This window comes from Rana temporaria, chromosome 8 (genome assembly GCF_905171775.1).
Source record: "Rana temporaria chromosome 8, aRanTem1.1, whole genome shotgun sequence".
Taxonomy (NCBI): Eukaryota; Metazoa; Chordata; class Amphibia; order Anura; family Ranidae; genus Rana; species Rana temporaria.
Genome location: NC_053496.1, coordinates 61,414,761 through 61,429,147, shown reverse-complemented (window position 1 = coordinate 61,429,147; position 14,387 = coordinate 61,414,761). Strand labels below are relative to the sequence as shown.

The following is a 14,387-nucleotide window of genomic DNA, read 5'->3' as shown; positions in this document are numbered from 1 at the left end:
ACTAACCCAAAAAACACGCTCTATGAGCATGCCCAGAAACATCCAAGTGCTGTTCACACATAAAAAGCAACATCAAAAAATCTAAGTCCCTGGGCATGCTCAGATCACCAGAAATGCAGCTAGCAGATAAGGCAAAGCCCTGTCCAAAATGAATCACATCATCCAGCATACTACAAAATTAGAGATGGGACAAACACCCCCTGGTCCGGGTGGGCAAACAAAGAGCCTAACATGGGCAAAAGTTATACCATAAATACCATTGCAGTCTATGAGAAATGACTTGTTCATTTTGCTAGACCCCATTTGGCTGGCTTATCTTCTAGTAATTGGCCTTAAAATGGGTATGGGGACCCAGGTCCCACCTATGGAACATAGAGTACCTGCCGCCGTTATTGTACTTTCAGCGTGATCTCATCACTCTGGTTCTCGGCGACAGGGTACTGTAAATCTTGCACTGGCTGCCGCAATAGGAAAAACACAGGAGAGAAAGATAGCGGCCTCCATGATGGAGGGGGGGGGGGACATGCGACTTATGGGCACAGGCAGCACTGGGCAGAAAGGCAGAGGCTCAGAGGCAGAGCTGGCTGGCTGTAGCGGAGGCGGAGCGGTACATCAGAGGCAGACTGGTGGTGGACGGTAATGATGTGACCGCAGGTACACAGACAGGTCACACTTACTGCCAATGGCACTGTGATGATCAGGGGCGCGCAGGGCATGTTTTCTTTCCTTCCTCCATTCCTCCACCGCTTCTGTGCCAGCGCCTCTAACACTGTACGGAGGGACTCTAGAGTGGAGCGGCTGCCTGCTGAGTTAGTTGCTGAGAGGGAGTAGGATCACCGGTGGCTGGGCGCCCTGGGTGGTAATGCCCCCGCCTCTCTCCAGTGCGCCCTAGGCGGCTGCCTAGTGGTAGCACCGGCCCTGACTCCAAGGCAAATTTTAACCACTTCCGTATCGTAGGATGTCATATGACGTCCTGGACTTCAGTGGGGTATATCTGAATGACGGGTGCAGCTACAGGCATCATTCAGATATCCTTTTTTACATGCAGCGATTGTTCACACCATAAGAACGATCATAGCGGCAGTTCTGCCACTTGATCGTTCTTACCGCCATCCGGTGCTTCTCCGGGCTCTCCCGTGCCATCAGAGGCCCGGAGAACGAATCGTCCGCTGCTGAATGAGGAGCATAGAGATTTAAAAACATAAACAAAGCTGCAATCGCGGCTAAAAGCATGAGATCAGTTTTTTTTTTTCCGATCTCATGCTTTCCAGCCTGGAGGACAGATGTGGGGTCTTATTGACCCTGTCTCTCTCCATAAAGAGTACCTGTCACACACTATTCCTATTACAAGGGATGTTTAGGTTCCTTGTAATAGGAATAAAAGTGATCCAAAAAAAAAAGTGCAAAAAGAAAAAGTATTACGTAAAAAAAAAAGAAAAAAAAACAATAATTAAAACGCCCCTGTCCCTAGTAGCTTGCACTCAGAAGCGAACACGCATATAAGTCCCGCCCACATATGTAAACGTCGTTGAAACCACACATGTGAGGTATTGATGCGTGCGTTAGAGCGAGAGCAATAATTTTAGCACTAGGCCTCCTCTGTAACTCTAAACTGGTAACCTGTAACAAAAAAAACAAGCATCGCCTATGGAGATTTTTAAGTCCCGAAGTTTGGCGCCATTCCATGAGTGTGTGCAATATTAACGTGTGACAAGTTAGGTATCTATTTACTCGGTGTAACATCATCTTTCACATTATCCCCAAAAATTTGGCTAACTTTACTGTTTTGTTATTTTTTAGTTCATAAAACCGTTTTTTTTTTTGGCAAAAAAAAAGGTGTTTTAAGAATTATTGCGCAAATACCATTGGAGATAAAACCTTGCAATGAGCGCCACTTTATTCCCTAGGGTGTCTTAAAAAAATATATATATATATATATAATGTTTGGGGTTCTGAGTATGTAATTTTCTAGTAAAAAAATATGATGATTTTCACATGGAGAGAAGTTGCAGAATAGGAGTGGTATGGAAGTGGTTAAATAAAACACCGGCATGGGTTTTTGTTACGCTGATCATGAAGGGGAACTCCGCACCAAATAAAATAAAACGGCGTGGGTTCCCCTTCAGGAGCATATCAGGCCCTTAGGTTTGGTATGGATTGTAAGGGGGAACACCTATGCCGAAAAAAACGGCGTGGGGGTTCCCCCAAATCCATACCAAACCCTTATCCGAGCCCGCCGCCTGGCCGGACAGGAATGGGGGTGGGGACGAGCGAGCGCCCCCCCCTCCTGAGCCATACTAATAATTTATTAGTCAGCTGGGGGGTCTTCTGCCGGGCCCCCTCCCCCTTTAAGCTCTTTTACATGGGGGGGGTGGGCCCGGTCTTCTCTGCCGTTTTCTGCCGGGGGGAGCCAGACTTCACCGCCGCCTTCTGCCGGCCCCCTCCCCCTTTAAGCTCTTTTACATGGGGGGGTAGGCCCGGTCTTCGCCGTTTTCTGCCGGGGGGAGCAGGACTTTACCGCTGCCTTCTGCCGGGCCCTCTCCCCCTTTAAGCTCTTTTACATGGGGGGTAGGCCCGGTCTTCGCTGTTTTCTGCCGGGGGGAGCCGGACTTCACTCTGTCTTCTGCCGGGGAGGGGGGCCGGTCTTCTCTCTTTATTAGTCAGCTGGGGGGTCTTCTGCCGGCCCCCCTTTCTTCTTTAAGCTCTTTTACAAAGGGGGGGTAGGCCCGGTCTTCTCTGCTGTCTTCTGCTGGGGGAGAGAGGCCGGTCTTCTCTGTTCCCTCTTCTGCCGGGCCCGGTCTACTACGCTGTCTTCTGCCGGGGGGGGCGGTTTTCTCTGTTCCCTCTTCTGCCAGGCCCGGTCTTTTCCACTGTCTTCTTTTTTCCCTCTTCTGCCGGGCTCCACCACAGGGGCCGGGTCTTCTCCGCTGTCTTGTACCGTCTTCTCTTCCAGCAATGTTGACACAACGAGCTCTCCCGTTGTAATGCCGTCTAAGCGTTGCGCAACAACTTATATAGGCATGGGGCGTAGTCACCGGGTGACGCCAACCGGCGACCCCACTCTTTGTTACATCACATTCCCATCATGCCCCGGAAATATTCCTTTAAATTTCGTACCTAGGGGGTGTATAGTATGCCTGTAAAGTAGCGCTTGTTTCCTGTGCTTAGAACTGTCCCTGCACAAAATGTAATTTCTGAAGGAAAAAAGTAATTTAAAAACACTCGTGGCTATAATAAATTGTCGGCTCCTGGCAATACAGAGAAAAGTCATTCATAAAAAAAAAATGCGAGTGATTTTAAATGACTTTTTTTCCTACAGAAATGACACTTTGTGCCGGGACAGTTCTAAGCACGGGAAACAGGGCACTACTTTTCAGGCATACTTCCCCCCCCCCCCGGTACGGAATTTAAAGGAATATTTCACTTTTATTGTTTCACTTTAAGCATTATTAAATTCACTGCTCCGGAAAAACTGCAGTTTTTAAAAAAAAAATTTGCATTGATACATGTCCCCTGGGGCAGGACCCAGGTCCCCAGACACTTTTTATGACAATAACTTGCATATTAGCCTTTAAAATTAGCACTTTAGATTTCAAACGTTTGAGTCCCATAGACTTTAACAGGGTTCTAAAATTAACACGAACTTGCCCCGAACACCCCAAATGGTTTGCTGTTCGGCGAACAGGCAATGTTCGAGTCGAACATGAGTTTGACTTGAACTCGAAGCTCATCCCTAGACAGTTCTAAACATGTGCCACTTCACAGGCGTACTATAGACACCCAGCAGGTACGATATTTAAAGGAATATTTCATTATTTTTTTTTCACTTTAAAGGGTCACTAAAGGAAAAAAAAAATTTTGATGAAATTACTGTTTACAGGGTATAGAGACATAAAAGTTAACTGATTCCTTTTAAAAATGATTACAAATAGATAAAAATCAATCATATAATGTGCCTGCAGGTTAGTTTCACTTTGAAATTGGTTTCATGTTCCTGTGAACTAGAGAGACACACAGAACAAAAACAAACAAATCCAGGGCAGTGTTTTGTTTTTAAAATGAATCTGATTGGTTCTGTTAAGTTTTAGCCACACAGTAATGACAGCTTAGACCACAGTGAAAAGATCCCAGTACTGTGGTTATAAGGAAACAGACAACCAGGAAGTGTGGAGATCACAGCAGAATTACAGCAACTTCAAAGCAAAAACAAACAATAAGGACATGAAACCAGGACTGCAGTAAGGTAAAGGAAGCTATTTAGCTAAAAAAAAAATCTTTTAGTGATCCTTTAAGCATCATTAAGATCACTGCTCCCGAAAAAAGTTAGTTTTTAAAACTTTTTTTTTCATTGACACATGTTCCCTGGAGCAAGACTCAGGTTCCCAAACCCGTTTTTGGACAATAACTTTTGATTTTGAACGTTCAAGTCCCATAGACTTCAATGGTGTTCTAAAGTTTGTGCGAACGTTCAGTCCATTCGAAGGTTCTGATGCGAACCAAACCGGGGGGGGGGGGGGTGTTCGCTTATCCCTAGAACTGTCCCTGCACAAAATGAAATTTATATAGGAAAAAAGTCATTTAAAACTGCTTGCAGCTTTAATGTCTGGTCCCTGCAATATGGATGAAAATCATATCATTGAGAAAAATAGCATAGTTCAAAGTATACATGGCCCTGTATACTTTGAACAGCAGTATACAGGTGGTGCAAACAAGACAGAGACTGTAGGTTTGTTGTTAAGTAGAATCTGTATGTCATTTTGAATTGGTCCATTTTTAAAGTGTGGCTCCAGCCAAAAAATCTATTTTTAAGCTTTTTGGAAAACATAGAGAAGGGTATCACCCCTGTAACATTTGTTTTGCTGTCTGTGCGCATCTGTTCAGAAGATTTCACCTCAATTTCTGTCCCAATGACAATTTTTTTTTTTTTAAATTTGGGTTTTGTTAGTGAAACAAGGATTGGTGATAAAGCATCAGTGGACAGGAGACACCTCTTACAGAAGAGAATTTCCCTTCCTAGGGGTAGATTTCCTCTCACTTCCTGTTGTCTCCTTCCGTTTGCAAGTAGGAGTCGTTTGTAAGTTGGATGTTTGAAAGTAGGGGCCTGCCGTATATACTCTGCAGAAATTTGGGCCCTAGGTGTTGCCACAACACTGTAAGCCCTCACAGTTAGTCTTGGTGGGCACTGGAACGCCCTGCTGTGAACTATTATATCAAGAATTGTAATTACATGCCATTGTTAAACAGTGGTAGAAAAATTGGGCCTTTGGTGCTGGAGCTGGTGCCACAACACTGTAAGTCCTCACAGTTACTCTTGGTGGGCGCAGGAATGGGCCCTGCTGTTAAATATTAGATCAAGAATTGTAATTACATGCCCCTGTTGAACAGGGGCAGAAAAATTGGGCCTTTGTTGGTGGTGGTGGTGGTGCTGGTGCCACAACACAGTAAGCCCTCACAGTTACTCTTGGTGGGCGCAGGAATGGGCCCTGCTGTGAAATAATAGATGAAGAATTGTAATTACATGCCACTGTTGAACAGGGGCAGAAAAATTGGGCCTTAGCCGCTGGTGCTACAACACTGCAACTGCTCACATATACTCTAGTTGGAGTGCAGGAATGAGCCCTGCTGCAAAGTTTTGCATCAAAAATTGTAATTACACGCCCCTGTTAAACAGGGGCAGAAAAATTGGGCCTTAGCCACTGGTGGCGGTGCCCAGAACCAAAAATGTTCTTACAAGCTATCAGCATGATCATTGAGGAGGAAAAGGATAGTCACTCAGCATAACAGGATAGTCACTCAGCATGACAGGATAGGCACTCAGCATGACAGGATAGTCACTCAGCATCAGCATAGGCAGTCTTGAAGGAATCTGACATTTCCCAAAAAATTATTCAGTTACATCAGCATCAGGTGCTTGGTAGCTGGTGGTGATCCAAGCCTGATTCATTTTTATGAAGCTCAGTCGATCGACCTAGTCGGTGGATCGGTTACAAAGCCTCCAGCAGCACTGAATGTGCGTTCCGAAAGAACACTGGATGCAGGACAGGCCAGTAGCTCAATTGCATACTATGATCCATCCTCAAGACCCAGGAACCCAGAGGATTTTCAGTGGGAAAGGTGTCCAGTCTGATCTTGCCCCTAGGTATTCCCACACCATGTAAAACAGACGCTGGTGATGGTTGCTGGAACCGGTCATACCTGCGGACTAAAAAATTGTCTGAACGCATGGGTCAGACGGCCACCTTCTCCACCGCTCCTTCTGTGACTGACCGAAGCCTCAGCAACACGTTGTCCAGGACCAGGATTTTGTAACCTCCCAGTCTCTGAGAACACGTTGCACAGACCTTTCTGCAAGGCCTCCCGAAGATGTTTCATCTTCTGCTCCCTCTGCGCCAGCAAGATAAGGTCCGCAACCTTACTCTTGTAATGTGGATCAAGGAGGGTTGCCAGCCAGTAATGATCCCTCTCCTTGATAGCATGAATACAAGGATCCTTCCGCAGGCTAGTTTCAACTCCTTTGCTGGAGGTGGGGCACGCCGGACGTGGATCTCCTGGCTTCTCGACTCGATCGCAAGGTGTCAAGATTCGTGGCCAGGTCCAAGGATCCCTGGGCAGACACGTCAGATGCGTTGGTGGCCCCGTGGAGTCAGTATCGGCTAATTTATGCCTATCCCCCACTGAAGTTGCTTCCTTGTCTGCTCTGGAGAGTGGAGACCGAGGGGATCCCGGCGATTCTAATTGCTCCAGATTGCCCCTGGCGTCCTTGGTACGCCGACCTTGTGCGCCTGGTGGCGGATGCACCCTGGCGACTGCCAATGCGGGAGAACCTTCTGTCTCAAGGTCCCATACTTCATCCTGCTTTACAGTCGCTGGCTTTAACAACATGGCTATTGAAAGCCAGGTACTAAGGGACCGAGGTCCTTCGGATTCGGTCATCTCAACCATGTTGAGGGCATGGAAGTCTTCCAGGAAAATCCACCATCGCACCTGGAAGGCCTACATCTCTATGTGTGAAGAAATGGGGTGGCGTCCACGGACATATTCGGTTTCCAGGGTCCTGCTGTTTCTACAGCGCAGAGTGGATCAGAAACTTGCCTTAAGCACCATTAAGGGGCATATTTCTGCCTTGGCTGTGTTCTTTCAACTGCCTTTGGCGGGCCATTCCCTGATACCTTTGTGCAGGGGGTTCGTCAGGGAATTCCCCCTATTAGATCACCTCTTCCTCCATAGGATTTGAATCTGGTGCTCTCGGTTCTTCAGGAACCTCCCTTTGAAAATATCAGAGAGATTCCTCTCTTAAAACTATCTCAGAAAGTGGCCTTTCTAGTGGCCATTACGTCTGTCAGACGTGTTTCTGAATTGGTGGCCTTGTCTTGCAAGTCACCATACTTGGTCCTCCATAAGGATTAAGCGATGCTACGCCTGCTGCCTTCTTTCCTTCCGAAGGTAGTTTCGGCCTTTCATTTGAATGAGGACATTGTGCTTCCGTCCTTGTGTGCTAGGCCATCACATCCCAGAGAGACTGCACTCCATACTTTGGACGTGGTACGTGCCTTGCGGGTGTACCTGTCTGCTACAGCTCAATTTCAGAGGTCTGACTCACTGTTTGTGTCGGTGTCTAGTTCACAAAAGGGCCTGGCAGTCTCGCCGGCCACATTTCTCGGTGGATCAGGCAGACCGTCATACAGGCCTATGCCCTTAAGTGGTGGGCGCCTCCCTTTCCGGTCAAGGCACATTCAACCAGGGCAATTGGTGCTTCCTGGGCTTTCCGACATTAAGCGTCTGTCTCACAGGTGTGGAAGGTGGCGACTTGGTCGTCCATTCACACCTTTTCCAAATTTTACAAGGTTGATGTGAGTGCATCTTCAGATGCTTCCTTTGGCCACAAGGTTTTGCAAGCGTCTGTTTAAGGTTGCAACTCCTCCGTTGAGGAGCTCTGCTTATTTGGGGTGAAGTTAGTTGTTTTTTTTATACTGTTCCCACCCCTTGTTTTTTGACACTGCTTGGGGACATCCCATATGTCAAGACTTGAGAAGGCAAGAGAAAATAGGATTGTTTGTATTTTTCTCTGTTGTCCATGGACGGACACAGCACCCATCCCTCCTTTTTAGGTTTGTACTGCTTGTTACGAACTGAGCTGCTGACCGCAGGGCGGAGGGTAATGTCTGAAGGGACTGCCCCCTGGGCGGGGCTGTTCATTTCTGTTTAAAGTAACATGTGTTTAAATATCTAACATGTTCTGCCTAGTCCTGTCCTATGAACAGGAACATAGCCAGGGATGGACTGGCCATTGGGACTACAGGGAGTTTCCCAGTGGGCCGGCTTCAGTGACAGCGGACCGCTGCCCCCCTCCGCTCCTCTTTCTCTCCCTTCCTGCAGCGCTTACCTGGGGGGAACAGAGAAGCATGGGGGAGGGGACAGATAGCTGACTCAACAGCTATGGCCTGGGAGTTTCTCACTTCTGCCTAATCTTGTCCCATAAGGGGGGGAGGGGGCACCAAACTGATTCTTTGCCTGGGGTCAAATAATGTCTAGCTTCCCCACTGGTACTGCCTATAAGGTCGCGTACACACGACCGGTTTTCCCGGCAGAATCCAGCAAGAAACTCGATGGGAGACGTATTCTGCCGAGAAAACCGGTCGTGTCTACACTTTTCGCCGAGAAACCCGTCGGGAAACTCGTCGAGCCAAAAAGAGAGCATGTTCTCTATTTCCTCGTCGGGCAATGGGAAAATTTGTCTCGAAGAGTTTTTTGACAGCGGAACAAGGAACTCGACTGGAAAAACGATGTGTTTCGCCCGTCGAGTTTCTCGGTCATGTGTACGCGGCCTGAGAGTACCAGTATATAATAAGGTAGAATGGCTAGTGAAGGGGCAGAGGGGGTTCGGGTGGCCGGGGGGGGGGGGGTGCGGGAGTTGTCCAGTCTCCATGGGAGAGACCTGTCAAAGTGGGCCAGTCTGGATGAAGTCCAGGGCCAAATTTTTGCCCAAGTCCAGCCCTGAACATAGCCCATATGTCAAGACTTGAGAAGGGCTGTGTCCGTCCATGGACGACAGAGAAAAGGATTTTACGGTGAGTACAAAAAATCCTATTTTTTTTTACGCTTTGCATTCATTATCAACTCGCACAAGTGTAAGAAAAAAAGAGGGAGAAAAATGCACTGGAATCAGTGCCGATCCTGACCTCCTTGGGGCCCTAAGCAAAATGACAAGTTGAGAAGCGGGGGGGGGGGGGGGGGGCGCTGCCGACAGTGACATGTGACATTAAAGTTGAGAAGCGGGGGGAGGGGGTGTTCTGCTGTTGGAAATTACATCTTACATTAAAGTGAGGAAGCGGGGGGTGCTGACTTCTTACCTCTTCTCCCATGCAGCCAGCAAGTTGAGAAGCGGGGTGTGGGGCCGAAAATGACTTCTCACCAGGCGGGGCCTCTAGTAAAATTTGGGGGGCCCTCCACAGCTTTGCGGGGCCCTAAGCGGCTTGCATAGTGAGCCTATAGGGCCGATCGGCCCTGACTGGAATGCATCAAAAAAGCACATGTGGAAAAGCGTTTGGAACGTATCTGGACTGTGTTTCTATGGTGGGAACTGGCCCTAATCTATTTCTTTGTTCCTTTCTAGTACATTCTCTGTGTATAAGGTAAAGCCATGTTCTGTTTACTTCACTGCTTACTTGAGGAAATGAATGTGAGACTGACGCAGCTCTGTGAGTCCTCTAAGGAAGCTGGCAGCTGCACAAAGCTGAGGCAGAACTGAAAGTAAAGACAGGGGTCGCTGCTGAGCTACAGTTCCCTTCCATTGCACTGAGAGAGGAGGAAGAAAAGCTCCGTGACGCAGCCGGAGCAAAGGGGGAGAAGTGGGCGGAGCTCGCTGGGACTGAGTCTGCTGCCTGAGAGCTCCGCTTCTCTCTACACACAAGGCTGAGGCGGTGACACAGGTTCGAACCCCGTCCCGGTTGGATCGTATTTTATTCCTGGCCTTTTGGGGGTGGGGGGGCAGATCGAGGACTTTCCCTGACATCTCAGAGAGGTCCCCCGGCCATTGTGAGAAGGAAAAGCTGCGATCTTGGAGAGGTAGAGGTTGCATTGTGTGTGCAGGATCGGATGAAGGGGTCTCCTTATGTGACTCGGGACATTTAAATCTGCGAGAATAAAAGGCTCCAGACAGGAAACAGATGTGGATCACCGTTGAAGACCTAACAAGGGAAGAAGAAGCACAATTACTGGGACTAATCACTGTTTTGTCATCATCTTTATGGAGGAATAATACTGATTAATGGTGATCAGCCTTCCTATACTGACACTCACCACAAAAGACTTCTTTTTTTTTATTTACAGATCTCTCTTTTTTTCTGTATTAAAAAAATAATAATCTAATTTCTGGGAATCAAAACAAAATACCTGCTGATCACAAATCTACAAAAAAATCTCCAACCTTACAGCATTGATCCCTATAGATCAATCGAGGAGGAGGAGCGGTGTGCATTTCTACGTCTGCATGCTCAACTTCCATAAATATTTTTTATGAAATATAATATATTTTTATTTATGACTCAGCGGATGGTGGCGGCGGCGGTGGCGATTGGGGGGTTTTGTAGTCCCTTGACATGCTCTGCCCAGTTGTTTCTCAGTTGATACAGTGACTTGACTTGAAAATATTTTTTTTTTTTCTTAATTAAAAAACAGAGGAGGTGGTAAAAAAAAAAAGATACTTTTTTATACGATTGGGTGGAAAAAAAATCTATATTTTATTAAAACGGATTAAGAATCAAGATGGCTGATCATAGCTATGTTTCTATTTTAATTTAGCTATAATAGATTCTGCAGGACCATTTGTGAAGTTGCCTTGATTGGGCTGAATTGATCTAAAAAAAAAAAAAAAAAAAAGTGGGCATCTGAATATACTTTAAATCTATATATTTTTTTGTTACGTGGTTGCTTCTCGTGGTTTATGACAGCAGAACTTGCCTATTTTCTGCAAAGGTTCAGATTCTTTTTAAATGTGTTGATTTCCTATGTCTCCCTGCGTGGCCCCACTGTCAGTGCCCTTGCAGATTCAGTGCAAAATCTGAAATACCTTTCATGTCAGTAGGAGGGGGGCGAGTGAGAGAGAGAAGGGGGGAGGGCTGTGATTAGCTGTTAAGAAATTCCTTTTCAGTTTGATCAAGGCATGCACATCCTAATCTACTGATTTCCACCCCAGCTTGCTTTTTATTTTTATTTTTTCTCTGTTTATTTTTGCAATTTTTTTTTCTTTTTTCTCTTTTTCCGCCTTCGTAGACTTTTATGATCAGATTACATCTTTTCTCCCTACGCAGAGCCTAAAAGAAATTTTTGTAGGCTTTTTTTCCTCTTATTTGCGAAACAAGGAAGAGGTGGGTGGTTTTTTTTTTCTCGCTTAGGGCTGGAATTTGATCTGCGAGGCTGAACTGTCTCTTTCAAAGCTCCATCCAGGATCATTCTCTATGGAAACAACCTCAAGAATTTGGTTGCTTGGCTAATTTCAAGGAAGTCCTATTTAGGTTTTCAAATTAAAATCTGTGGTCAAAAGAACGCCTTATTTTAAATCTAAGTGGCTTCCTTCTTTTCTTTTTTTTTTTTTTCTGGCTTTTTTTTCTTTTTACCCTACTGAAAAAACAAAAAAATTGCATTTCGTATTTAAAAAAAAAAACTATTTTCAATTGAATATGCACTGTGAAGTTAAAAACCTATAAACAGATTGTATTGTCAATGACTTCATCGATTTTCACTGGCTGAATATTTTTTTTTCTTGATTTTTTTTGGTTAAAGGATTAATATATAATAACCGTTTAGCTCTTGAAATATATTTTAAGACAAAGAAATTTATTGGTTTTACCTAGTCTTATCATTTTGGGTTCTGTAAACCAAGAAAGTGATCTACATTACCTACGTGGCCTAGTAGGAGATGGCGGAAAATTGGAAAAATTGCTTTGAAGAGGAACTGATATGTCCCATTTGCTTGCATGTATTTATCGAGCCTGTCCAGCTTCCCTGTAAGCACAATTTCTGCAGAGGATGCATTAGTGAGGCCTGGGCCAAAGAGACTGGTCTAGTCAGATGCCCGGAGTGCAACCAGGCCTACAATCAGAAGCCTACCTTGGAAAAGAACCTTAAGCTCACAAACATTGTGGAAAAATTTAATTGCCTCAATGTAGATAAGCCGCCCTCCATCCTGCACTGTGTGTTCTGTAGAAGGGGACCTCCACTTCCTGCCCAGAAGATCTGTTTGAGATGTGAAGCACCCTGCTGCCAGTCCCACGTTCAGACCCACCTACAGCAGCCCTCCACCGCTCGAGGGCACCTCCTAGTGGAAGCTGAAGACGTCAGGGCCTGGAGCTGTCCACAACACAATGCTTATCGACTGTACCACTGTGAAGCTGAGCAGGTGGCAGTGTGCCAGTTTTGCTGTTATTACAGTGGTGCCCATCAAGGACATTCTGTGTGTGATGTAGAGATCAGAAGGAATGAAATCAGGGTAAGTTAGTCTTTTATTATTCTAAGGCATATGTCCAGCTGGGCATTGACCTCTCAGAACTTGAATAGGGAAGAAATAATGAATCATCATAATGGTTTGGGTCTTGCCCAAAGAGCAATCATGGGCAGTACATGAAAGCAGCCAATCCAGTTTTGGCCCCCTAATTGGGGAAACTTCCTGAGGTTGTTGACTGCATCTGAGGTCACATGTCTGAAAGAAGGGATGTTTGTGTTGTTTACACCAACCAATCACATTTGTTAGCATTTGTACTGGAAACAAATATACACTGGGTCCTTATGGTTGCTTTGGGCAGCACTCAGACTTTATTTTTTCAGATTGGAGGTACATAGGTCTCTGTAGTACTTACAAAAATAAGATGTCTATTGGTCAATTGTTCAACTGATTAAATCAAATCAAAAACAGTTTCAGTGCTGCGAAGCTGGCCTTGCTTATTTTTGGTACAGGGACCAAGGGTGTAAGAAAACTGGTCCTGGTTCTCCTGATGCTTTCTGTGAGGGAAAGGTAAGTATTTATTTTAGGGTTGGGTTTTAGGGGGTAAGTGTTAGGTTACGTTTTAGGGTTAAGATGAAGTGGTCATTTTCAGGGTTGAGATTAAGGTACAATTAAGGGTTAGGTAAAAGAGGCTGTGTTGCTGGATTTATAAAAAATTAAGGCCCATTTGCAAAGAAGAAGTTTCTTTACCTGTCTCACTGCCTGGCCACCAAACTACGCTAAGTTGGATCTTCGTCATCGGGCCCACTTCCAGGAATGTTCAATTTACACAGCGCTTTACATAAATATTACATATTTACGTCAGTCCCTGCCCTCAAGGAGCGTACAATCTAAGGTCCCTAACTCACATTCATCTATACTAGGGCCAATTTAGACAGGAGACAATTAACCTACCAGCATTTCAAGTGCGGAAGGAAACCTACGCAGGCACAGGGAGAACATGCAAACTCTCCATGCAGGTTGTATTTAAAAAATGAAGGCCCATTTGCAAAGAAGCAGTTTTATACTTGCCTGTCTCACTGCTTGGGCCACCAAACTACGCTAAGTTGGATCTTCATTATCGGGTCCACTTTCATCAATGTTGGACACCCAGCATCTGCTGGCCCCTTGTGCTGTGGTTGGGATTTGAACCAACAACTCTAGTGCTGAAGGAAGTCCTAACCTCTTGGCCACCATGCTAGGCACCCAACATGCCTAGAAGTGTGCCTGATGCTGAAGATCTTCCAGTAACCTTCCAACTCAGCAATGTTTGGTAGTGAAGGCCATGGGACAGGTCAGTATTCATTTGTTTTCTTGCAGGCATGCCTTCATATTCATCTTTTAAAAACCATGACAAAGTCACTTTAGGTGTTAAAGCTTAGGTTTCAGGGGTTGGGCTAATGCATAAGATTAGGGCGAATTTCCGTACTAGGGTCAGGTTAAGCATTTGGTTCCAGGGTTAGGTTAAGTTTTAGGGGTTTCTTTAAAGCCCATCTCTGGACTGCTTTTAAATGTACCAATGCAATGGAGCCCCCCTCCCCCACACTGCATGCGTTAAATACTTGTTGGCTAGGAGAAAAAAAAGGAATAAGTACAAATACCTTATGCCTTGCTCCCACAGGTTTCTTCCTTCTCCTGTGACTGGGCCCATGAAGCCACTTCATTGTCTGACTGATCCCGGGTCTCTGATAGCAACACGTACAATGCAGGACCAGTAGTCCTGCATTGTACAGGAGGACAGCGAGGGCCCGCCCACAACCCGAATGTCAGAAGAAGACGGGAGAATAGTGGGGAGAAGAATAAGGTATTGGTAGTCAATCCTCACCGCCTAGCAAACAAGCATTTATCCTATGCAATTGTTTATCTGGGGCAGGTGGTAGCCAGGAGTTGGGCTTTGAGGCCTCATGTA

At 45.8% G+C, this 14,387-nt stretch overlaps 1 protein-coding gene across 1 annotated transcript in view; it reads left to right on the top strand.

The window, feature by feature from the left end:
* The first annotated feature begins 9,873 nt into the window (after positions 1-9,873).
* Positions 9,874-14,387, top strand: part of TRIM8 (tripartite motif containing 8) — a 119,622-nt gene continuing 115,108 nt past the window's right edge. The window contains exon 1 of the mRNA XM_040361886.1: positions 9,874-12,487. Coding sequence (XP_040217820.1) covers positions 11,918-12,487 — 570 coding nt within the window. The 5' untranslated portion in view covers positions 9,874-11,917. The remainder of the gene's footprint in view (positions 12,488-14,387) is intronic.